The sequence below is a fragment of the Oryza sativa genome, chromosome 12 (genome assembly GCF_034140825.1).
Source record: "Oryza sativa Japonica Group chromosome 12, ASM3414082v1".
In the NCBI taxonomy this organism is placed as follows: Eukaryota; Viridiplantae; Streptophyta; class Magnoliopsida; order Poales; family Poaceae; genus Oryza; species Oryza sativa.
Window position 1 is genome coordinate 16,162,460 of NC_089046.1, and position 27,268 is coordinate 16,189,727.

The 27,268-nt window shown below is 43.8% G+C and overlaps 1 protein-coding gene across 6 annotated transcripts in view; it reads right to left on the minus strand.

Annotated features, from left to right (window-relative positions):
• Positions 1–27,268, minus strand: part of LOC4352165 (uncharacterized) — a 41,916-nt gene that overhangs the window by 4,285 nt on the left and 10,363 nt on the right. The window contains exons 4-6 of one of the 6 annotated variants that reach the window (XM_066306330.1): positions 26,596–26,661; positions 4,461–25,456; positions 2,885–2,950 (exon numbers count right to left, since the gene is read on the minus strand). The exons of 3 other annotated variants lie outside the window; for them this stretch is intronic. Coding sequence is in view for 1 of the 3 variants with exons in the window: in XM_066306329.1 (XP_066162426.1) it covers positions 22,273–23,343 (1,071 nt within the window). In the remaining 2 variants the exon portion in view is untranslated. Of the gene's footprint in view, positions 1–2,884; positions 2,951–4,460; positions 25,457–26,595; positions 26,662–27,268 lie in introns of those variants that run through there. 2 more of the 6 variants (XM_066306329.1, XM_066306332.1) reach the window with 2 other exon arrangements.

Below are 27,268 nucleotides of genomic sequence, written 5' to 3' on the forward strand. Positions count from 1 at the left end.
TGCAGCTCATCTTTTTGCTTTTGCTCTAGGTTTGTGTTAAGTAGTCTCATATTTATATTCATCGTTAAGACTGTTACATGTTTCCATAGATCTGAATTTGTGATTGATGCATTGACTATAGCATGGCGGGAACCTTTAGGAACAACTGGCAATATCTGTCTGAAATCACCACCTAGAACGACGGGTTTTCCTCCAAAAGGTATAATAGAATTTGTAGCACACGTTTGAGAAAGGATATCACGTAAAGTCCGATCCAACGCTTCAAAACATCGCCTATGTGTCATCGGAGCCTCATCCCATATAATAAGCGAAGCTTCAATTAAAAGTTCAGCAAGCATACTTCCTCGTTTAATGTTACAAATGCTTGTCTCATCAATATCAATGGGTATTTTAAATCGTGAGTGAGCTGTCCTACCTCTAGGTAGCAGTAAAGATGCCACCCCTGATGACGCTACAGCAAGCACAAGTTTATTTTGTGATCTAAGTTTTGCAATGATAGCATTCCATAGAAATGTTTTGCCGGTTCCCCCATGGCCACACACAAAGAAGAAACCAGGTTGATTATGAGCAACACGAGAAGATATAACATCAAAAATATGTTTTTGCTCAGTATTCAATTGTGTTATCAAAGAATCTGCATGCATGCTTAGCATAAGTGGATCAATTGTAAGTTCCTCATCAATTAATCTGTTACCACCAGCGATATGTGCAATGGAGGTTGGGTGTGGCAAGTTAAAATCCTTTATGTCGCCACCACTTTTTGCAAATACAGTAGCAAGCTCATGTAATAGAAGGTTAAGCAAGTGATCCTGTGGAATTATGCAGTGAGGATTATCTAGCGCTTTTTTCAGTCTATTATGAATATCATGTGTCATGTGTATCTAGTACTTGTCAAATAATGAGCGCACATCTATAACTGAGCAATAAAGAAGGATGGTTACAAAAAGTTGTCTAAGCTGTTGCGATGATGCAGTTAGTATTGCCTCATCAAAAAGCAGGTACCATTCATTGTCTCCTTCGAGGAGCCCTTGTGCCTCACAGGCCTCTCTATATGTGGAATAAACAATGCCATTGTATGTTCGCACATCAACATAACTTTGGGCACCTCTAACAATCATCAGTAGCATTCGCAAGTAGTAAAGCTCACCAGCAGTTGGATGCACATAGTAAATTCTACCAATGTTTGGAGCAGGAGTTCGTGGGCGCCACACTCTAGATGATGGCTCCCATGTCCATTCTTTTGGAAATTCGCAGTATGTCAATGAATGAGCCTTAGGATATTTTTTATTCGCTTCAAACCATTCAGTTAGCATCGAACTTTTTGCAGCAGGACTCTCTAGGACTGCTCGTAAATCAGACCCTTTCTCATATCTAACATAATTTTTGCCAGGCAAATGTACAACTAATCGCTCAACAGGTGGCATTCTATAATGTATATCAAACTCAAATAGTCGATGTGTCACGCCCGGAATTTCTATCCAAAATTCCAAACGCTTACATGTGTGTGAACCCTCGTCCAGGAATCAGCCGAGGCACACAATAACAAATTGATAATAGAGTACAAATATTACTCTAATTAATAAGCGAATAAAATGTCATTACAGAGGTAGATAGTTCCTCTCAATCAATAAAGATCTAAGCAGCGGAAAATAAATAAACGGCGCAGATGGCTCCACTCCACAGGCAGCTTGACCAAGGCTACACCTAATCCTCCACACCATCAGCCTCATTGTAGAACTCTTCCTCTGATGAATGATTGCAAGGTGAGTATATGACATACTCAGCAAGCCACGCAGCAAATATGCAAGTGCACAGGATAACAAAGGATGGCATAATAGGGTTGCATTTGCAAAAGCAGCATTTAGCAAACGTTTGAGAATTTGATAAAACAGTTAAGTAATTAAACAATATTAATCCAACGCTATACAACATACCCTGTTGTATAGGCCCAACCATTCTGAACAACCACCCCGGCTGCACAGTTCTATCTCCAAACCAGGAATATACCATTCCAAACCAGGAGCTAAACAAATTATTACCAGTTTAAGCATCTTTTACAATGATGAGAGGTGTGAGACTAATCACGAAAGACATTGTTAGACCCGCCCATAACCGCGGGCACGGCTATTCGAATAGTTTTACTCTGATCAGAGGTATACCACTGTACCCACAAGACACAACCCCACATCATGTCACCATGTGCCTCAATACCACCACGGTATCTCGGAAAGGAGTTGTGACAATACCCCTCGCATAACACAATCCACTGCAGCGCACCTTCCTGGATCATAATCACCCCCTTATAAACAAGGCATGGACTCCCCAGCGACCCCCGTGGGCTTATCTCCGCCACTTCTCAGTCTGGTGCCCCGCAATGAACCATGCTATACAAAAGATAAAGCCGTTGCCCATGCTGGCTTGTGGTTGGCACGGTTAATGTTTCACAACCGAAACTCGTGAACCGGTCCTTAATTGTCATGAGCACGACCAACCAAAACCATGTACTCACAACCCACCATTACCAGGTTTTAGTTGGCACATTAATTAATTAACTAATCACGATTGATCATCGTGAACTATCATGAAACCATCATTAAATAATAGTGAGTCATTAGTTATCCCGAATGTGTACTAATGTTTCTAAGCAGGGCTAAGCAATTATATCTAATATCTAGTTGAACCAATATAAATAAAGCTCAACTAGTCAAATTGTAATAACCCAAGGTATCAAGGAATAAGGTAATCAAGTACAAAAGGGCCATAACAAAGAATAGGTCAATTCCACCCAATGACATTCGAAAATAGATGCAATAGTTGAATAGAAACAATAGCTTTAAATAGGATCAACATGCTCAAAGGGTTGTTTGGGATCTGTGTGACTTGCCTTGCTGGCCTTGGAACTCTTCAAACTCTTCTTCTGCGAAAACGGACTCTCCGGAAACGACGGAATCTAAGCAGAAAAGAGCAAAATCACCAAAACAGCACATAAACAAGCATGAACAGTACATGTGGATATTTTTAAAGTGTAAATCTCAATTTTAGAAAAATTTAGAGACTTGAACCAACTAAATCGGAGCTAAGATGAATTAGTTATGAATTTTTAAAGATTAAATCGGATTAAAACACTTATATCGGTTAAAATTGAATTATGACGCAATAATGAATTATTTTTGAAAAGGAAAAGAAGGATTATTGCGTCAGCGGGCTAGGGTTTGGCGGACTGGGCGCACGGGCAGCGGTTCACACGAACGGACGGCCGAGATCGAACCAATCCAAAACGGACGGCCGAGATCGAACGGTCCACGACCGGCTCACAGCGGACGACCCCGATGACGTCAGCGGTGACGTCACCGACAGCGGCGGCGGCTCGGCGGAGCGGACGGCTCGGGCGGCGCACGCTTGCCGGCGAACGGCGGCACCAGGACGCAAACGGAGGGCACCAGCACGTAGAGGACGACGCGGCGAACACACCGGTGACCAAAACGGCGGCGGAAGAACAACGGACGACGACGACGACGAGGAGGAAACGGCGGAAACCTTCGGGTTGTCGACGGCGACGAAGCTCCGGCGATCTCCGGCAACGGCGAAGGGGCGGACGAGAACGGCGACGCGACGGCGACCACGACGACGGTCTTCCCGAGCGACGGTGACGGCTGAAGCGACGGCGGCGCACGGCTGGAGCGGCGGCGGCGACGGCAAAGCTAGGGCACACGGCGCTAGAGCTCTTCCGGCGACGAGAGGCGAAGGCGAGGGTGGCGGCGGGTAGAGGAGACACCGAGGGTCCTTTTAAAGGGGCTCGGAGGCGGCGGCAAAGGCCCACGGCGGCGGCAACGGCGAAGGAAACTCGCGGCTTGAAGGAAAGAGGTCGATCCGAATCGAACTCGATTCCACGAACTTCCAAACCGATTTAGCCGAAGATTCCAAAGGAGAAAAAGGTAGAGGAGATCCCGGAGATTGTTTCCCCTCTTTTGATTTGACCGGAGAAGGAAAGGAACGGCCGGATTTGGAAGGAAACGGCGGCGGCGCGAAACTAGGGTTTCGGCGGCGGCGGCCGAAGTAGGACGAAGGTCCTGACAGGCGGGACCCACCTGTCAGCGACAGCGAGAGGGCGCGCGCGCGGCGGACTGGGCCGAACTGGGCCGAGGAGAGAGAGAGGGGTTTTGGGCCGACTTTCGGCCCAAAGCCAAAAGACACTTTTTAAAACCTTTTTCAATTTAAATTATTTCTTAAATGCAATTCCATTTATTAAAAATACTTCCTTAGCTCAAATAAATCCCAGAAAAATCTAGGAATTATAGAATTAAGCAAAGTATTTAATGAAATTTTATCTGGGCCCATTTTATATTGGAATTTATTAATTAAAACTAGATCTTCTCTTCAAGACTTTTAAAATTATTTCTAAAAATTCCATTTAAACAACAATTTATAAATTTTAAATTTTCAGGGTGTGACAAACCTACCCCCCTTAAACAGAATCTCGTCCTCGAGATTCGGAAGAACTGGCGAACAGGTGCGGATGAGCTGACTTCAATTCATCTTCTCGTTCCCAAGTTGATTCTTCTTCCGAGTGATTACTCCATTGAACTTTGCAGAAACGGATAACTCGATTCCTAGTTCTTCTCTCATTTGTTTCCAGGATACGGATTGGTTTCTCAACCTAAGTCAAATCCTCTTGGACTTCTATCTGCTCAATATTAGCTTCTTCGGTAGGTACCCTTAAACATTTTTTTAATTGTGACACATGGAACACATTATGGACTCCTGCCAAAGATTGAGGTAATTCTAACTGATAAGCAACCTCTCCTCTTCTACTGACAATCTTATAAGGTCCCACAAAACGCGGTGCCAATTTTCCCTTGGTGTGAAAACGATGAACTCCTCGAAGAGGCGTGACACGAAGATACACATAGTCTCCTTCTTCAAAACTCAAATCTCTACGGCGATTGTCGGCATAACTCTTATGTCGAGACTGAGCCACTCGCAATCTTTCTTGAATGACCTTTACCTTTTCTTCTGCTTCCCTTAGGATATCCGTCCCGAAAACCTGACGTTCTCCCGTTTGATCCCACAAAAGCGGAGTGCGGCACTTCCGACCATACAGTGCTTCGTAAGGAGCCATCTGTAAACTAGCTTGATAACTGTTGTTGTATGAAAATTCTGCATAAGGTAGATTCTTATCCCAACTTCCACCGAAATCTAAAGCACAAGCTCTCAACATGTCTTCCAAAATCTGATTCACCCTTTCGGTTTGTCCGTCTGTCTGTGGATGATAAGCAGTACTAAAGTTCAGCTTAGAACCCATCTCTTCCTGAAGTTTCTTCCAAAAATTTGAAGTAAACTGACTGCCTCGATCAGACACTATCTTCTTAGGGACGCCATGCAAACACACAATCCTTGCCATATACAATTCCGCCAAGCGACTTCCGGAATAGGTTGTCTTTACCGGAATAAAATGAGCCACTTTGGTAAGTCTGTCGACTATCACCCAAATAAAGTCATGGCCTGATGACGTTCTGGGTAAACCAGTAATAAAATCCATACCTATTTCTTCCCATTTCCATACAGGAATCTTCAAAGGCTGCAACAAACCGGCGGGTTTCTGATGTTCTGCCTTGACTCGCTGACAAACATCACATACTGCTACATATTCCGCGATTTCACGCTTCATACTTGCCCACCAAAATCTTTCCTTGAGATCCTGGTACATCTTAGTACTACCAGGGTGAATGGAGTATAAAATATCATGAGCTTCTTTCAGAACTGCATCTTTTAGATCTTTGTTGTCGGGGACACAGATTCTCTCACCCAACCATACAGTTCCGTGCTCATCCTCCAAGAAACCAATAGCTTTTCCTCTTCTCATATTCTTCTTGATCTCTTGAATATCAGGATCATTAATTTGGGCTTCTCTAACTTGATCAATTAGAGTGGGCTTCGCTTCTGAGGCTGCAACGAAACCTCTACCGACAATTCCCAAATTTAATCTTCCAAATTCCTTGCATAATTCCAATGGCAACTGTCGTCCTTCTGTAGCATTGCAATAGCCTTTTCTGCTAAGAGCGTCTGCTACAACATTAGCCTTTCCCGGATGATAATGAATTCCCATGTCATAATCCTTAATTAATTCCAACCATCTCCGTTGTCTCATGTTCAGATCCGGCTGAGTAAAGATATACTTTAAACTCTTGTGATCGGTGTACACTTCTGTACGAGTACCGAAAAGATAATGACGCCAAATCTTCAATGCATGAACGACTGCAGCTAACTCAATATCATGAGTAGGGTAGTTCTTCTCATGCGGACGTAACTGTCGAGAGCCATAGGCAACCACCTTCCCATCTTGCATCAGAACACAACCTAACCCAAGTTTGGATGCATCGCAATACACTTGAAAACCCTTCTTTGGATCAGGCAAAATCAAAATAGGAGCTGATATTAAGCGACTTTTCAACTCTTGAAAACTCTGCTCACATTCTTCCGACCACTTGTACTTCACATCTTTCTGAAGCAGTCGTGTCATGGGCTTAGCAATCTTGGAAAAATTCTCTATAAACCTCCGATAATATCCTGCGAGGCCTAGGAAACTGCGAATCTCTGAAACTGTCTTTGGTTGCTTCCAATTGGTTACGGATTCCACGTTACTAGGATCGACGGCAACTCCTCCGGCTGAGATGACGTGACCAAGGAATTTCACTTCAGACAACCAAAATTCACACTTGCTAAACTTAGCATACAGTTGATGTTCTCGTAGCTTCTCCAATGCAAGGCGAAGATGTTCCTCATGCTCTTCTTTGGTCCGAGAGTAGATAAGAATATCATCAATAAAGACCACCACGAACTTGTCTAGGTATTCCATAAACACCTTATTCATCAAGTTCATGAAGAAAGCAGGGGCATTGGTAAGTCCAAAAGACATAACAGTACATTCGAACAACCCATACCTAGTGGTAAAAGCTGTCTTAGGTATATCTTCCTCTTTGATTCTCAACTGATGATACCCTGATCGAAGATCTATCTTGGAGAAAACAGTGGCACCTTTAAGCTGATCAAACAAATCATCAATCCTGGGTAGTGGATACTTATTCTTGATAGTCACATCGTTTAGTGCACGATAGTCCATACACATTCTCTGAGTATGGTCTTTCTTTTCCACAAAAATAACCGGAGCTCCCCATGGTGATGAACTCGGTCTGATGTATCCTTTCTGTAGCAAATCATCTACTTGCCTCTTAACTTCTGCCAACTCATTGGCTGCCATTCGATAAGGTCTCTTATGGATCGGAGTTGTTCCAGGTACCAAATCTATTCTGAACTCTATATCCCTTTTAGGCGGCATACCAGGTAAATCATCTGGGAACACATCAGGATACTCCCGGACTATAGGAATCTCTTCCAAAGTTATCTGGTTCAGTCTTGACCTTAAAGACTCAGATGACAATGCATGAACAGTTACAACTCGACCATCATAGCTGGTGAGAGTTACTTTTTTGTTGGCACAGTCTATCACACCTTTATGTCTAGCTACCAGTCCATCCCTAGGATGACATCAAGGTCTTTGGATTCTAACAAGATAAGATTGGCCAGAAATGGTACTCCTTGAATTTCTATTCTGACAGAGGGGCTACGTTGCAAAGAGAGTGCTTGATTATTTCCTTGGTTTTGCTGATTCTGAAATTGCTGCATCATCATGTTCATAAGCTGTGTCTGTTGAGCAAGAACTTGAGCAAGAGTGGGATTCTCTCCATTGTTGTTGTTATTGGGGTTGTTGGGACCATTCCCATTGCTGCGAGTGTTCACCATCTGGCATGGGCAGGGCACAAGAAGAGAAACCGGGGAAACTACTTAGGACAGAGAGTTACTTTAACTTTTATTGATCTTAACTGAGTTTCATTATTACAAACTAAAGACTCTCACACCACTAAACTCACCAACTTGCTAACACTCAAAAGCAAACAAACGCATGCACTTACATCCCACCACTGATGTAAATCACATGCGAGCCACACACAAGCAAACTTTAAGCAAGCAAACTAACACAACGATCTAAGACAACGACTTAACAAGTCAGTCTAGTTCTTCCAAGCATCGGAGGTCGATTGAAGGCTCGTCTTTATCATCCTGAGTTGCTACCCACTCAATCTTGGAATTGTTGCGCTTGGATTCTTCTTCTTCATCACTACTTATGATGATGACCGGAGGATCCGCTTGAGCTGGGGCAACTTCTTTCTCCACCACACGAACCTTTGGCGCCAGTTGATAGCGAGGGACAAATAGAGCTCTCTTCCTTGCGGTAAGACGAATCCTGGCCTTCTGCGGCGGTGCTTCTCCCTTCAATGCGGCTAATTCCTTCTCCAAACGATCCACCTTGTCTTCTAACTTGCAAATCTTACCACGATTCCGGTCTTCACGATCTTGAGCGGCTAACACAGTCTCCGCACGACTTTCATCCATAGCCCACAACATCTCAACCAAATGCTTCGTGGTAGCATCATTCTCAATTCCTTCAGTCTCAAGGTAACTGCCACGGTCACTTCCCTGGGGTTGGCGAGGATGGTAGCGATACTCAGTGTCGGCCAATTGATCACTGTAGCGATCACGGAGCTCTCCTATGGCGATCCTTGCCACCTCCTGACATGCATGGATGTAGTTTCTTCCTCCAGCTTCAAACATCACTGAGGGGATATCTTCACTATTACTGTGCAACGTGACTTTGACTCGGCACTTCTCTTCATGACGATCATGAGGAATCTGGGCATAAAAAGGGGCAGTCCCAAATCCAATGACAAAGGACATCGTACGCAACTCCTGGACAAAACCCTCAACACCAAACAGGTACTCAGGCTTGTAACGCGGCATCTAAAGACAAGTGAAAGGAGGGAGTTAAGACCTTTATCGAATTAATAGCACAAGTTTTTGGATTAATTTGAATAAAGTTAGAAAATCAGAGTAAAAAGGTAAGTAAATAAACTAAACCAAGCTTTGCGAGATAAGTTAAAACAGTTGGAAACGAGGTCACAAATTTTGTAATTTTGAATAACTGGTTTCAAAAGAAATGAAAGAAAATTATAAAATCAACATGCTAAATTTATTTTATTGCAGCAAGATTAAATAAAACAGTATTGTAAAACTTTTGCTGGTAAATGAGCCATTAGTACAGTAATAGATGTACAGTACTAATAACACTGGAATAAATTTTTAATGAGAACCATTAAAAGAGATTATGAAGTGCATGTGCCATTAGTTTGGTTTAATTAAAAGAGAAAGGAGGAGAACAGTTCTACTTTTCCAATATTTTTAGAGGGCTTCTATGGATAACCATTTGGCATAACCTAGGGTCAAAGAGGCTCTGATACCAACTTGTCACGCCCGGAATTTCTATCCAAAATTCCAAACGCTTACATGTGTGTGAACCCTCGTCCAGGAATCAGCCGAGGCACACAATAACAAATTGATAATAGAGTACAAATATTACTCTAATTAATAAGCGAATAAAATGTCATTACAGAGGTAGATAGTTCCTCTCAATCAATAAAGATCTAAGCACCGGAAAATAAATAAACGGCGCAGACGGCTCCACTCCACAGGCAGCTTGACCAAGGCTACACCTAATCCTCCACACCATCAGCCTCATTGTAGAACTCTTCCTCTGATGAATGATTGCAAGGTGAGTATATGACATACTCAGCAAGCCACGCAGCAAATATGCAAGTGCACAGGATAACAAAGGATGGCATAATAGGGTTGCATTTGCAAAAGCAGCATTTAGCAAACGTTTGAGAATTTGATGAAACAGTTAAGTAATTAAACAATATTAATCCAACGCTATACAACATACCCTGTTGTATAGGCCCAACCATTCTGAACAACCACCCCGGCTGCACAGTTCTATCTCCAAACCAGGAATATACCATACCAAACCAGGAGCTAAACAAATTAATTACCAGTTTAAGCATCTTTTACAATGATGAGAGGTGTGAGACTAATCACGAAAGACATTGTTAGACCCGCCCATAACCGCGGGCACGGCTATTCGAATAGTTTTACTCTGATCAGAGGTGTACCACTGTACCCACAAGACACAACCCCACATCATGTCACCATGTGCCTCAATACCACCACGGTATCTCGGAAAGGAGTTGTGACAATACCCCTCGCATAACACAATCCACTGCAGCGCACCTTCCTGGATCATAATCACCCCCTTATAAACAAGGCATGGACTCCCCAGCGACCCCCGTGGGCTTATCTCCGCCACTTCTCAGTCTAGTGCCCCGCAATGAACCATGCTATACAAAAGATAAAGCCGTTGCCCATGCTGGCTTGTGGTTGGCACGGTTAATGTTTCACAACCGAAACTCGTGAACCGGTCCTTAATTGTCATGAGCACGACCAACAAAACCATGTACTCACAACCCACCATTACCAGGTTTTAGTTGGCACATTAATTAATTAACTAATCACGATTGATCATCGTGAACTATCATGAAACCATCATTAAATAATAGTGAGTCATTAGTTATCCCGAATGTGTACTAATGTTTCTAAGCAGGGCTAAGCAATTATATCTAATATCTAGTTGAACCAATATAAATAAAGCTCAACTAGTCAAATTGTAATAACCCAAGGTATCAAGGAATAAGGTAATCAAGTACAAAAGGGCCATAACAAAGAATAGGTCAATTCCACCCAATGACATTCGAAAATAGATGCAATAGTTGAATAGAAACAATAGCTTTAAATAGGATCAACATGCTCAAAGGGTTGTTTGGGATCTGTGTGACTTGCCTTGCTGGCCTTGGAACTCTTCAAACTCTTCTTCTGCGAAAACGGACTCTCCGGAAACGACGGAATCTAAGCAGAAAAGAGCAAAATCACCAAAACAGCACAAAAACAAGCATGAACAGTACATGTGGATATTTTTAAAGTGTAAATCTCAATTTTAGAAAAATTTAGAGACTTGAACCAACTAAAGCGGAGCTAAGATGAATTAGTTATGAATTTTTAAAGATTAAATCGGATTAAAACACTTATATCGGTTAAAATTGAATTATGACGCAATAATGAATTATTTTTGAAAAGGAAAAGAAGGATTATTGCGTCAGCGGGCTAGGGTTTGGCGGACTGGGCGCACGGGCGGCGGTTCACACGAACGGACGGCCGAGATCGAACCAATCCAAAACGGACGGCCGAGATCGAACGGTCCACGACCGGCTCACGGCGGACGACCCCGATGACGTCAGCGGTGACGTCACCGACAGCGGCGGCGGCTCGGCGGAGCGGACGGCTCGGGCGGCGCACGCTTGCCGGCGAACGGCGGCACCAGGACGCAAACGGAGGGCACCAGCACGTAGAGGACGACGCGGCGAACACACCGGTGACCAAAACGGCGGCGGAAGAACAACGGACGACGACGACGACGAGGAGGAAACGGCGGAAACCTTCGGGTTGTCGACGGCGACGAAGCTCCGGTGATCTCCGGCAACGGCGAAGGGGCGGACGAGAACGGCGACGCGACGGCGACCACGACGACGGTCTTCCCGAGCGACGGTGACGGCTGAAGCGACGGCGGCGCACGGCTGGAGCGGCGGCGGCGACGGCAAAGCTAGGGCACACGGCGCTAGAGCTCTTCCGGCGACAAGAGGCGAAGGCGAGGGTGGCGACGGGTAGAGGAGACACCGAGGGTCATTTTAAAGGGGCTCGGAGGCGGCGGCAAAGGCCCACGGCGGCGGCAACGGCGAAGGAAACTCGCGGCTTGAAGGAAAGAGGTCGATCCGAATCGAGCTCGATTCCACGAACTTCCAAACCGATTTAGCCGAAGATTCCAAAGGAGAAAAGGTAGAGGAGATCCCGGAGATTGTTTCCCCTCTTTTGATTCGACCGGAGAAGGAAAGGAACGGCCGGATTTGGAAGGAAACGGCGGCGGCGCGAAACTAGGGTTTCGGTGGCGGTGGCCGAAGGAGGACGAAGGTCCTGACAGGCGGGACCCACCTGTCAGCGACAGCGAGAGGGCGCGCGCGCGGCGGACTGGGCCGAACTGGGCCGAGGAGAGAGAGAGAGGGGTTTTGGGCCGACTTTCGGCCCAAAGCCAAAAGAGACTTTTTAAAACCTTTTTCAATTTAAATTATTTCTTAAATGCAATTCCATTTATTAAAAATACTTCCTTAGCTCAAATAAATCCCAGAAAAATCTAGGAATTATAGAATTAAGCAAAGTATTTAATGAAATTTTATCTGGGCCCATTTTATATTGGAATTTATTAATTAAAACTAGATCTTCTCTTCAAGACTTTTAAAATTATTTCTAAAAATTCCATTTAAACAACAATTTATAAATTTTAAATTTTCAGGGTGTGACAAACCTACCCCCCTTAAACAGAATCTCGTCCTCGAGATTCGGAAGAACTGGCGAACAGGTGCGGATGAGCTGACTTCAATTCATCTTCTCGTTCCCAGGTTGATTCTTCTTCCGGGTGATTACTCCATTGAACTTTGCAGAAACGGATAACTCGATTCCTGGTTCTTCTCTCATTTGTTTCCAGGATACGGATTGGTTTCTCAACATAAGTCAAATCCTCTTGGACTTCTATCTGCTCAATATTAGCTTCTTCGGTAGGTACCCTTAAACATTTTTTTCAATTGTGACACATGGAACACATTATGGACTCCTGCCAAAGATTGAGGTAATTCTAACTGATAAGCAACCTCTCCTCTTCTACTGACAATCTTATAAGGTCCCACAAAACGTGGTGCCAATTTTCCCTTGGTGTGAAAACGATGAACTCCTCGAAGAGGCGTGACACGAAGATACACATAGTCTCCTTCTTCAAAACTCAAATCTCTACGGCGATTGTCGGCATAACTCTTATGTCGAGACTGAGCCACTCACAATCTTTCTTGAATGACCTTTACCTTTTCTTCTACTTCCCTTAGGATATCCGTCCCGAAAACCTGACGTTCTCCCGTTTGATCCCACAAAAGCGGAGTGCGGCACTTCCGACCATACAGTGCTTCGTAAGGAGCCATCTGTAAACTAGCTTGATAACTGTTGTTGTATGAAAATTCTGCATAAGGTAGATTCTTATCCCAACTTCCACCGAAATCTAAAGCACAAGCTCTCAACATGTCTTCCAAAATCTGATTCACCCTTTCGGTTTGTCCGTCTGTCTGTGGATGATAAGCACTACTAAAGTTCAGCTTAGAACCCATCTCTTCCTGAAGTTTCTTCCAAAAATTTGAAGTAAACTGACTGCCTCGATCAGACACTATCTTCTTAGGGACGCCATGCAAACACACAATCCTTGCCATATACAATTCCGCCAAGCGACTACCGGAATAAGTTGTCTTTACCGGAATAAAATGAGCCACTTTGGTAAGTCTGTCGACTATCACCCAAATAGAGTCAGGCTTGATGACGTTCTGGGTAAACCAGTAATAAAATCCATACCTATTTCTTCCCATTTCCATTCAGGAATCTTCAAAGGCTGCAACAAACCGGCGGGTTTCTGATGTTCTGCCTTGACTCGCTGACAAACATCACATACTGCTACATATTCCGCGATTTCACGCTTCATACTTGCCCACCAAAATCTTTCCTTGAGATCCTGGTACATCTTAGTACTACCAGGGTGAATGGAGTATAAAGTATATCATGAGCTTCTTTCAGAACTGCATCTTTTAGATCTTTGTTGTCGGGGACACAGATTCTCTCACCCAACCATACAGTTCCTTGCTCATCCTCCAAGAAACCAATAGCTTTTCCTCTTCTCATATTCTTCTTGATCTCTTGAATATCAGGATCATTAATTTGGGCTTCTCTAACTTGATCAATTAGAGTGGGCTTCGCTTCTAAGGCTGCAACGAAACCTCTACCGACAATTCCCAAATTTAATCTTTCAAATTCCTTGCATAATTCCAATGGCAACTGTCGTCCTTCTGTAGCATTGCAATAGCCTTTTCTGCTAAGAGCGTCTGCTACAACATTAGCCTTTCCCGGATGATAATGAATTCCCATGTCATAATCCTTAATTAATTCCAACCATCTCCGTTGTCTCATGTTCAGATCCGGCTGAGTAAAGATATACTTTAAACTCTTGTGATCGGTGTACACTTCTGTACGAGTACCGAAAAGATAATGACGCCAAATCTTCAATGCATGAACGACTCCAGCTAACTCAATATCATGAGTAGGGTAGTTCTTCTCATGTGGACGTAACTGTCGAGAGGCATAGGCAACCACCTTCCCATCTTGCATCAGAACACAACCTAACCCAAGTTTGGATGCATCGCAATACACTTGAAAACCCTTCTTTGGATCAGGCAAAATCAAAACAGGAGCTGATATTAAGCGACTTTTCAACTCTTGAAAACTCTACTCACATTCTTCCGACCACTTGTACTTCACATCTTTCTGAAGCAGTCGTGTCATGGGCTTAGCAATCTTGGAAAAATTCTCTATAAACCTCCGATAATATCCTGCGAGGCCTAGGAAACTGCGAATCTCTGAAACTGTCTTCGGTTGCTTCCAATTGGTTACGGATTCCACGTTACTAGGATCGACGGCAACTCCTCCGGCTGAGATGACGTGACCAAGGAATTTCACTTCAGACAACCAAAATTCACACTTGCTAAACTTAGCATACAGTTGATGTTCTCGTAGCTTCTCCAATGCAAGGCGAAGATGTTCCTCATGCTCTTCTTTGGTCCGAGAGTAGATAAGAATATCATCAATAAAGACCACCACGAACTTGTCTAGGTATTCCATAAACACCTTATTCATCAAGTTCATGAAGAAAGCAGGGGCATTGGTAAGTCCAAAAGACATAACAGTACATTCGAACAACCCATACCTAGTGGTAAAAGCTGTCTTAGGTATATCTTCCTCTTTGATTCTCAACTGATGATACCGTGATCGGAGATCTATCTTGGAGAAAACAGTGGCACCTTTAAGCTGATCAAACAAATCATCAATCCTGGGTAGTGGATACTTATTCTTGATAGTCACATCGTTTAGTGCACGATAGTCCACACACATTCTCTGAGTATGGTCTTTCTTTTCCACAAAAATAACCGGAGCTCCCCATGGTGATGAACTCGGTCTGATGTATCCTTTCTGTAGCAATTCATCTACTTGCCTCTTAACTTCTGCCAACTCATTGGCTGCCATTCGATAAGGTCTCTTATGGATCGGAGTTGTTCCAGGTACCAAATCTATTCTGAACTCTATATCCCTTTTAGGCGGCATACCAGGTAAATCATCTGGGAACACATCAGGATACTCCCGGACTATAGGAATCTCTTCCAAAGTTATCTGGTTCAGTCTTGACCTTAAAGACTCAAATGACAATGCATGAACAGTTACAACTCGACCATCATAGCTGGTGAGAGTTACTTTTTTGTTGGCACAGTCTATCACACCTTTATGTCTGGCTAACCAGTCCATCCCTAGGATGACATCAAGGTCTTTGGATTCTAACAAGATAAGATTGGCCAGAAATGGTACTCCTTGAATTTCTATTCTGACAGAGGGGCTACGTTGCAAAGAGAGTGCTTGATTATTTCCTTAGTTTTGCTGATTCTGAAATTGCTGCATCATCATGTTCATAAGCTGTGTCTGTTGAGCAAGAACTTGAGCAAGAGTGGGATTCTCTCCATTGTTGTTGTTATTGGGGTTGTTGGGACCATTCCCATTGCTGCGAGTGTTCACCATCTGGCATGGGCAGGGCACAAGAAGAGAAACCGGGGAAACTACTTAGGACAGAGAGTTACTTTAACTTTTATTGATCTTAACTGAGTTTCATTATTACAAACTAAAGACTCTCACACCACTAAACTCACCAACTTCCTAACACTCAAAAGCAAACAAACGCATGCACTTACATCCCACCACTGATGTAAATCACATGCGAGCCACACACAAGCAAACTTTAAGCAAGCAAACTAACACAACGATCTAAGACAACGACTTAACAAGTCAGTCTAGTTCTTCCAAGCATCGGAGGTCGATTGAAGGCTCGTCTTTATCATCCTGAGTTGCTACCCACTCAATCTTGGAATTGTTGCGCTTGGATTCTTCTTCTTCATCACTACTTATGATGATGACCGGAGGATCCGCTTGAGCTGGGGCAACTTCTTTCTCCACCACACGAACCTTTGGCGCCAGTTGATAGCGAGGGACAAATAGAGCTCTCTTCCTTGCGGTAAGACGAATCCTGGCCTTCTGCGGCGGTGCTTCTCCCTTCAATGCGGCTAATTCCTTCTCCAAACGATCCACCTTGTCTTCTAACTTGCAAATCTTACCACGATTCCGGTCTTCACGATCTTGAGCGGCTAACACAGTCTCCGCACGACTTTCATCCATAGCCCACAACATCTCAACCAAATGCTTCGTGGTAGCATCATTCTCAATTCCTTCAGTCTCAAGGTAACTGCCACGGTCACTTCCCTGGGGTTGGCGAGGATGGTAGCGATACTCAGTGTCGGCCAATTGATCACTGTAGCGATCACGGAGCTCTCCTATGGCGATCCTTGCCACCTCCTGACATGCATGGATGTAGTTTCTTCCTCCAGCTTCAAACATCACTGAGGGGATATCTTCACTATTACTGTGCAACGTGACTTTGACTCGGCACTTCTCTTCATGACGATCATGAGGAATCTGGGCATAAAAAGGGGCAGTCCCAAATCCAATGACAAAGGACATCGTACGCAACTCCTGGACAAAACCCTCAACACCAAACAGGTACTCAGGCTTGTAACGCGGCATCTAAAGACAAGTGAAAGGAGGGAGTTAAGACCTTTATCGAATTAATAGCACAAGTTTTTGGATTAATTTGAATAAAGTTAGAAAATCAGAGTAAAAAGGTAAGTAAATAAACTAAACCAAGCTTTGCGAGATAAGTTAAAACAGTTGGAAACGAGGTCACAAATTTTGTAATTTTGAATAACTGGTTTCAAAAGAAATGAAAGAAAATTATAAAATCAACATGCTAAATTTATTTTATTGCAGCAAGATTAAATAAAACAGTATTGTAAAACTTTTGCTGGTAAATGAGCCATTAGTACAGTAATAGATGTACAGTACTAATAACACTGGAATAAATTTTTAATGAGAACCATTAAAAGAGATTATGAAGTGCATGTGCCATTAGTTTGGTTTAATTAAAAGAGAAAGGAGGAGAACAGTTCTACTTTTCCAATATTTTTAGAGGGCTTCTATGGATAACCATTTGGCATAACCTAGGGTCAAAGAGGCTCTGATACCAACTTGTCACGCCCGGAATTTCTATCCAAAATTCCAAACGCTTACATGTGTGTGAACCCTCGTCCAGGAATCAGCCGAGGCACACAATAACAAATTGATAATAGAGTACAAATATTACTCTAATTAATAAGCGAATAAAATGTCATTACAGAGGTAGATAGTTCCTCTCAATCAATAAAGATCTAAGCACCGGAAAATAAATAAACGGCGCAGACGGCTCCACTCCACAGGCAGCTTGACCAAGGCTACACCTAATCCTCCACACCATCAGCCTCATTGTAGAACTCTTCCTCTGATGAATGATTGCAAGGTGAGTATATGACATACTCAGCAAGCCACGCAGCAAATATGCAAGTGCACAGGATAACAAAGGATGGCATAATAGGGTTGCATTTGCAAAAGCAGCATTTAGCAAACGTTTGAGAATTTGATGAAACAGTTAAGTAATTAAACAATATTAATCCAACGCTATACAACATACCCTGTTGTATAGGCCCAACCATTCTGAACAACCACCCCGGCTGCACAGTTCTATCTCCAAACCAGGAATATACCATACCAAACCAGGAGCTAAACAAATTAATTACCAGTTTAAGCATCTTTTACAATGATGAGAGGTGTGAGACTAATCACGAAAGACATTGTTAGACCCGCCCATAACCGCGGGCACGGCTATTCGAATAGTTTTACTCTGATCAGAGGTGTACCACTGTACCCACAAGACACAACCCCACATCATGTCACCATGTGCCTCAATACCACCACGGTATCTCGGAAAGGAGTTGTGACAATACCCCTCGCATAACACAATCCACTGCAGCGCACCTTCCTGGATCATAATCACCCCCTTATAAACAAGGCATGGACTCCCCAGCGACCCCCGTGGGCTTATCTCCGCCACTTCTCAGTCTAGTGCCCCGCAATGAACCATGCTATACAAAAGATAAAGCCGTTGCCCATGCTGGCTTGTGGTTGGCACGGTTAATGTTTCACAACCGAAACTCGTGAACCGGTCCTTAATTGTCATGAGCACGACCAACAAAACCATGTACTCACAACCCACCATTACCAGGTTTTAGTTGGCACATTAATTAATTAACTAATCACGATTGATCATCGTGAACTATCATGAAACCATCATTAAATAATAGTGAGTCATTAGTTATCCCGAATGTGTACTAATGTTTCTAAGCAGGGCTAAGCAATTATATCTAATATCTAGTTGAACCAATATAAATAAAGCTCAACTAGTCAAATTGTAATAACCCAAGGTATCAAGGAATAAGGTAATCAAGTACAAAAGGGCCATAACAAAGAATAGGTCAATTCCACCCAATGACATTCGAAAATAGATGCAATAGTTGAATAGAAACAATAGCTTTAAATAGGATCAACATGCTCAAAGGGTTGTTTGGGATCTGTGTGACTTGCCTTGCTGGCCTTGGAACTCTTCAAACTCTTCTTCTGCGAAAACGGACTCTCCGGAAACGACGGAATCTAAGCAGAAAAGAGCAAAATCACCAAAACAGCACAAAAACAAGCATGAACAGTACATGTGGATATTTTTAAAGTGTAAATCTCAATTTTAGAAAAATTTAGAGACTTGAACCAACTAAAGCGGAGCTAAGATGAATTAGTTATGAATTTTTAAAGATTAAATCGGATTAAAACACTTATATCGGTTAAAATTGAATTATGACGCAATAATGAATTATTTTTGAAAAGGAAAAGAAGGATTATTGCGTCAGCGGGCTAGGGTTTGGCGGACCGGGCGCACGGGCGGCGGTTCACACGAACGGACGGCCGAGATCGAACCAATCCAAAACGGACGGCCGAGATCGAACGGTCCACGACCGGCTCACGGCGGACGACCCCGATGACGTCAGCGGTGACGTCACCGACAGCGGCGGCGGCTCGGCGGAGCGGACGGCTCGGGCGGCGCACGCTTGCCGGCGAACGGCGGCACCAGGACGCAAACGGAGGGCACCAGCACGTAGAGGACGACGCGGCGAACACACCGGTGACCAAAACGGCGGCGGAAGAACAACGGACGACGACGACGACGAGGAGGAAACGGCGGAAACCTTCGGGTTGTCGACGGCGACGAAGCTCCGGTGATCTCCGGCAACGGCGAAGGGGCGGACGAGAACGGCGACGCGACGGCGACCACGACGACGGTCTTCCCGAGCGACGGTGACGGCTGAAGCGACGGCGGCGCACGGCTGGAGCGGCGGCGGCGACGGCAAAGCTAGGGCACACGGCGCTAGAGCTCTTCCGGCGACAAGAGGCGAAGGCGAGGGTGGCGACGGGTAGAGGAGACACCGAGGGTCATTTTAAAGGGGCTCGGAGGCGGCGGCAAAGGCCCACGGCGGCGGCAACGGCGAAGGAAACTCGCGGCTTGAAGGAAAGAGGTCGATCCGAATCGAGCTCGATTCCACGAACTTCCAAACCGATTTAGCCGAAGATTCCAAAGGAGAAAAGGTAGAGGAGATCCCGGAGATTGTTTCCCCTCTTTTGATTCGACCGGAGAAGGAAAGGAACGGCCGGATTTGGAAGGAAACGGCGGCGGCGCGAAACTAGGGTTTCGGTGGCGGTGGCCGAAGGAGGACGAAGGTCCTGACAGGCGGGACCCACCTGTCAGCGACAGCGAGAGGGCGCGCGCGCGGCGGACTGGGCCGAACTGGGCCGAGGAGAGAGAGAGAGGGGTTTTGGGCCGACTTTCGGCCCAAAGCCAAAAGAGACTTTTTAAAACCTTTTTCAATTTAAATTATTTCTTAAATGCAATTCCATTTATTAAAAATACTTCCTTAGCTCAAATAAATCCCAGAAAAATCTAGGAATTATAGAATTAAGCAAAGTATTTAATGAAATTTTATCTGGGCCCATTTTATATTGGAATTTATTAATTAAAACTAGATCTTCTCTTCAAGACTTTTAAAATTATTTCTAAAAATTCCATTTAAACAACAATTTATAAATTTTAAATTTTCAGGGTGTGACAAACCTACCCCCCTTAAACAGAATCTCGTCCTCGAGATTCGGAAGAACTGGCGAACAGGTGCGGATGAGCTGACTTCAATTCATCTTCTCGTTCCCAGGTTGATTCTTCTTCCGGGTGATTACTCCATTGAACTTTGCAGAAACGGATAACTCGATTCCTGGTTCTTCTCTCATTTGTTTCCAGGATACGGATTGGTTTCTCAACATAAGTCAAATCCTCTTGGACTTCTATCTGCTCAATATTAGCTTCTTCGGTAGGTACCCTTAAACATTTTTTTCAATTGTGACACATGGAACACATTATGGACTCCTGCCAAAGATTGAGGTAATTCTAACTGATAAGCAACCTCTCCTCTTCTACTGACAATCTTATAAGGTCCCACAAAACGTGGTGCCAATTTTCCCTTGGTGTGAAAACGATGAACTCCTCGAAGAGGCGTGACACGAAGATACACATAGTCTCCTTCTTCAAAACTCAAATCTCTACGGCGATTGTCGGCATAACTCTTATGTCGAGACTGAGCCACTCACAATCTTTCTTGAATGACCTTTACCTTTTCTTCTACTTCCCTTAGGATATCCGTCCCGAAAACCTGACGTTCTCCCGTTTGATCCCACAAAAGCGGAGTGCGGCACTTCCGACCATACAGTGCTTCGTAAGGAGCCATCTGTAAACTAGCTTGATAACTGTTGTTGTATGAAAATTCTGCATAAGGTAGATTCTTATCCCAACTTCCACCGAAATCTAAAGCACAAGCTCTCAACATGTCTTCCAAAATCTGATTCACCCTTTCGGTTTGTCCGTCTGTCTGTGGATGATAAGCACTACTAAAGTTCAGCTTAGAACCCATCTCTTCCTGAAGTTTCTTCCAAAAATTTGAAGTAAACTGACTGCCTCGATCAGACACTATCTTCTTAGGGACGCCATGCAAACACACAATCCTTGCCATATACAATTCCGCCAAGCGACTACCGGAATAAGTTGTCTTTACCGGAATAAAATGAGCCACTTTGGTAAGTCTGTCGACTATCACCCAAATAGAGTCAGGCTTGATGACGTTCTGGGTAAACCAGTAATAAAATCCATACCTATTTCTTCCCATTTCCATTCAGGAATCTTCAAAGGCTGCAACAAACCGGCGGGTTTCTGATGTTCTGCCTTGACTCGCTGACAAACATCACATACTGCTACATATTCCGCGATTTCACGCTTCATACTTGCCCACCAAAATCTTTCCTTGAGATCCTGGTACATCTTAGTACTACCAGGGTGAATGGAGTATAAAGTATATCATGAGCTTCTTTCAGAACTGCATCTTTTAGATCTTTGTTGTCGGGGACACAGATTCTCTCACCCAACCATACAGTTCCTTGCTCATCCTCCAAGAAACCAATAGCTTTTCCTCTTCTCATATTCTTCTTGATCTCTTGAATATCAGGATCATTAATTTGGGCTTCTCTAACTTGATCAATTAGAGTGGGCTTCGCTTCTAAGGCTGCAACGAAACCTCTACCGACAATTCCCAAATTTAATCTTTCAAATTCCTTGCATAATTCCAATGGCAACTGTCGTCCTTCTGTAGCATTGCAATAGCCTTTTCTGCTAAGAGCGTCTGCTACAACATTAGCCTTTCCCGGATGATAATGAATTCCCATGTCATAATCCTTAATTAATTCCAACCATCTCCGTTGTCTCATGTTCAGATCCGGCTGAGTAAAGATATACTTTAAACTCTTGTGATCGGTGTACACTTCTGTACGAGTACCGAAAAGATAATGACGCCAAATCTTCAATGCATGAACGACTCCAGCTAACTCAATATCATGAGTAGGGTAGTTCTTCTCATGTGGACGTAACTGTCGAGAGGCATAGGCAACCACCTTCCCATCTTGCATCAGAACACAACCTAACCCAAGTTTGGATGCATCGCAATACACTTGAAAACCCTTCTTTGGATCAGGCAAAATCAAAACAGGAGCTGATATTAAGCGACTTTTCAACTCTTGAAAACTCTACTCACATTCTTCCGACCACTTGTACTTCACATCTTTCTGAAGCAGTCGTGTCATGGGCTTAGCAATCTTGGAAAAATTCTCTATAAACCTCCGATAATATCCTGCGAGGCCTAGGAAACTGCGAATCTCTGAAACTGTCTTCGGTTGCTTCCAATTGGTTACGGATTCCACGTTACTAGGATCGACGGCAACTCCTCCGGCTGAGATGACGTGACCAAGGAATTTCACTTCAGACAACCAAAATTCACACTTGCTAAACTTAGCATACAGTTGATGTTCTCGTAGCTTCTCCAATGCAAGGCGAAGATGTTCCTCATGCTCTTCTTTGGTCCGAGAGTAGATAAGAATATCATCAATAAAGACCACCACGAACTTGTCTAGGTATTCCATAAACACCTTATTCATCAAGTTCATGAAGAAAGCAGGGGCATTGGTAAGTCCAAAAGACATAACAGTACATTCGAACAACCCATACCTAGTGGTAAAAGCTGTCTTAGGTATATCTTCCTCTTTGATTCTCAACTGATGATACCGTGATCGGAGATCTATCTTGGAGAAAACAGTGGCACCTTTAAGCTGATCAAACAAATCATCAATCCTGGGTAGTGGATACTTATTCTTGATAGTCACATCGTTTAGTGCACGATAGTCCACACACATTCTCTGAGTATGGTCTTTCTTTTCCACAAAAATAACCGGAGCTCCCCATGGTGATGAACTCGGTCTGATGTATCCTTTCTGTAGCAATTCATCTACTTGCCTCTTAACTTCTGCCAACTCATTGGCTGCCATTCGATAAGGTCTCTTATGGATCGGAGTTGTTCCAGGTACCAAATCTATTCTGAACTCTATATCCCTTTTAGGCGGCATACCAGGTAAATCATCTGGGAACACATCAGGATACTCCCGGACTATAGGAATCTCTTCCAAAGTTATCTGGTTCAGTCTTGACCTTAAAGACTCAAATGACAATGCATGAACAGTTACAACTCGACCATCATAGCTGGTGAGAGTTACTTTTTTGTTGGCACAGTCTATCACACCTTTATGTCTGGCTAACCAGTCCATCCCTAGGATGACATCAAGGTCTTTGGATTCTAACAAGATAAGATTGGCCAGAAATGGTACTCCTTGAATTTCTATTCTGACAGAGGGGCTACGTTGCAAAGAGAGTGCTTGATTATTTCCTTAGTTTTGCTGATTCTGAAATTGCTGCATCATCATGTTCATAAGCTGTGTCTGTTGAGCAAGAACTTGAGCAAGAGTGGGATTCTCTCCATTGTTGTTGTTATTGGGGTTGTTGGGACCATTCCCATTGCTGCGAGTGTTCACCATCTGGCATGGGCAGGGCACAAGAAGAGAAACCGGGGAAACTACTTAGGACAGAGAGTTACTTTAACTTTTATTGATCTTAACTGAGTTTCATTATTACAAACTAAAGACTCTCACACCACTAAACTCACCAACTTCCTAACACTCAAAAGCAAACAAACGCATGCACTTACATCCCACCACTGATGTAAATCACATGCGAGCCACACACAAGCAAACTTTAAGCAAGCAAACTAACACAACGATCTAAGACAACGACTTAACAAGTCAGTCTAGTTCTTCCAAGCATCGGAGGTCGATTGAAGGCTCGTCTTTATCATCCTGAGTTGCTACCCACTCAATCTTGGAATTGTTGCGCTTGGATTCTTCTTCTTCATCACTACTTATGATGATGACCGGAGGATCCGCTTGAGCTGGGGCAACTTCTTTCTCCACCACACGAACCTTTGGCGCCAGTTGATAGCGAGGGACAAATAGAGCTCTCTTCCTTGCGGTAAGACGAATCCTGGCCTTCTGCGGCGGTGCTTCTCCCTTCAATGCGGCTAATTCCTTCTCCAAACGATCCACCTTGTCTTCTAACTTGCAAATCTTACCACGATTCCGGTCTTCACGATCTTGAGCGGCTAACACAGTCTCCGCACGACTTTCATCCATAGCCCACAACATCTCAACCAAATGCTTCGTGGTAGCATCATTCTCAATTCCTTCAGTCTCAAGGTAACTGCCACGGTCACTTCCCTGGGGTTGGCGAGGATGGTAGCGATACTCAGTGTCGGCCAATTGATCACTGTAGCGATCACGGAGCTCTCCTATGGCGATCCTTGCCACCTCCTGACATGCATGGATGTAGTTTCTTCCTCCAGCTTCAAACATCACTGAGGGGATATCTTCACTATTACTGTGCAACGTGACTTTGACTCGGCACTTCTCTTCATGACGATCATGAGGAATCTGGGCATAAAAAGGGGCAGTCCCAAATCCAATGACAAAGGACATCGTACGCAACTCCTGGACAAAACCCTCAACACCAAACAGGTACTCAGGCTTGTAACGCGGCATCTAAAGACAAGTGAAAGGAGGGAGTTAAGACCTTTATCGAATTAATAGCACAAGTTTTTGGATTAATTTGAATAAAGTTAGAAAATCAGAGTAAAAAGGTAAGTAAATAAACTAAACCAAGCTTTGCGAGATAAGTTAAAACAGTTGGAAACGAGGTCACAAATTTTGTAATTTTGAATAACTGGTTTCAAAAGAAATGAAAGAAAATTATAAAATCAACATGCTAAATTTATTTTATTGCAGCAAGATTAAATAAAACAGTATTGTAAAACTTTTGCTGGTAAATGAGCCATTAGTACAGTAATAGATGTACAGTACTAATAACACTGGAATAAATTTTTAATGAGAACCATTAAAAGAGATTATGAAGTGCATGTGCCATTAGTTTGGTTTAATTAAAAGAGAAAGGAGGAGAACAGTTCTACTTTTCCAATATTTTTAGAGGGCTTCTATGGATAACCATTTGGCATAACCTAGGGTCAAAGAGGCTCTGATACCAACTTGTCACGCCCGGAATTTCTATCCAAAATTCCAAACGCTTACATGTGTGTGAACCCTCGTCCAGGAATCAGCCGAGGCACACAATAACAAATTGATAATAGAGTACAAATATTACTCTAATTAATAAGCGAATAAAATGTCATTACAGAGGTAGATAGTTCCTCTCAATCAATAAAGATCTAAGCACCGGAAAATAAATAAACGGCGCAGACGGCTCCACTCCACAGGCAGCTTGACCAAGGCTACACCTAATCCTCCACACCATCAGCCTCATTGTAGAACTCTTCCTCTGATGAATGATTGCAAGGTGAGTATATGACATACTCAGCAAGCCACGCAGCAAATATGCAAGTGCACAGGATAACAAAGGATGGCATAATAGGGTTGCATTTGCAAAAGCAGCATTTAGCAAACGTTTGAGAATTTGATGAAACAGTTAAGTAATTAAACAATATTAATCCAACGCTATACAACATACCCTGTTGTATAGGCCCAACCATTCTGAACAACCACCCCGGCTGCACAGTTCTATCTCCAAACCAGGAATATACCATACCAAACCAGGAGCTAAACAAATTAATTACCAGTTTAAGCATCTTTTACAATGATGAGAGGTGTGAGACTAATCACGAAAGACATTGTTAGACCCGCCCATAACCGCGGGCACGGCTATTCGAATAGTTTTACTCTGATCAGAGGTGTACCACTGTACCCACAAGACACAACCCCACATCATGTCACCATGTGCCTCAATACCACCACGGTATCTCGGAAAGGAGTTGTGACAATACCCCTCGCATAACACAATCCACTGCAGCGCACCTTCCTGGATCATAATCACCCCCTTATAAACAAGGCATGGACTCCCCAGCGACCCCCGTGGGCTTATCTCCGCCACTTCTCAGTCTAGTGCCCCGCAATGAACCATGCTATACAAAAGATAAAGCCGTTGCCCATGCTGGCTTGTGGTTGGCACGGTTAATGTTTCACAACCGAAACTCGTGAACCGGTCCTTAATTGTCATGAGCACGACCAACAAAACCATGTACTCACAACCCACCATTACCAGGTTTTAGTTGGCACATTAATTAATTAACTAATCACGATTGATCATCGTGAACTATCATGAAACCATCATTAAATAATAGTGAGTCATTAGTTATCCCGAATGTGTACTAATGTTTCTAAGCAGGGCTAAGCAATTATATCTAATATCTAGTTGAACCAATATAAATAAAGCTCAACTAGTCAAATTGTAATAACCCAAGGTATCAAGGAATAAGGTAATCAAGTACAAAAGGGCCATAACAAAGAATAGGTCAATTCCACCCAATGACATTCGAAAATAGATGCAATAGTTGAATAGAAACAATAGCTTTAAATAGGATCAACATGCTCAAAGGGTTGTTTGGGATCTGTGTGACTTGCCTTGCTGGCCTTGGAACTCTTCAAACTCTTCTTCTGCGAAAACGGACTCTCCGGAAACGACGGAATCTAAGCAGAAAAGAGCAAAATCACCAAAACAGCACAAAAACAAGCATGAACAGTACATGTGGATATTTTTAAAGTGTAAATCTCAATTTTAGAAAAATTTAGAGACTTGAACCAACTAAAGCGGAGCTAAGATGAATTAGTTATGAATTTTTAAAGATTAAATCGGATTAAAACACTTATATCGGTTAAAATTGAATTATGACGCAATAATGAATTATTTTTGAAAAGGAAAAGAAGGATTATTGCGTCAGCGGGCTAGGGTTTGGCGGACCGGGCGCACGGGCGGCGGTTCACACGAACGGACGGCCGAGATCGAACCAATCCAAAACGGACGGCCGAGATCGAACGGTCCACGACCGGCTCACGGCGGACGACCCCGATGACGTCAGCGGTGACGTCACCGACAGCGGCGGCGGCTCGGCGGAGCGGACGGCTCGGGCGGCGCACGCTTGCCGGCGAACGGCGGCACCAGGACGCAAACGGAGGGCACCAGCACGTAGAGGACGACGCGGCGAACACACCGGTGACCAAAACGGCGGCGGAAGAACAACGGACGACGACGACGACGAGGAGGAAACGGCGGAAACCTTCGGGTTGTCGACGGCGA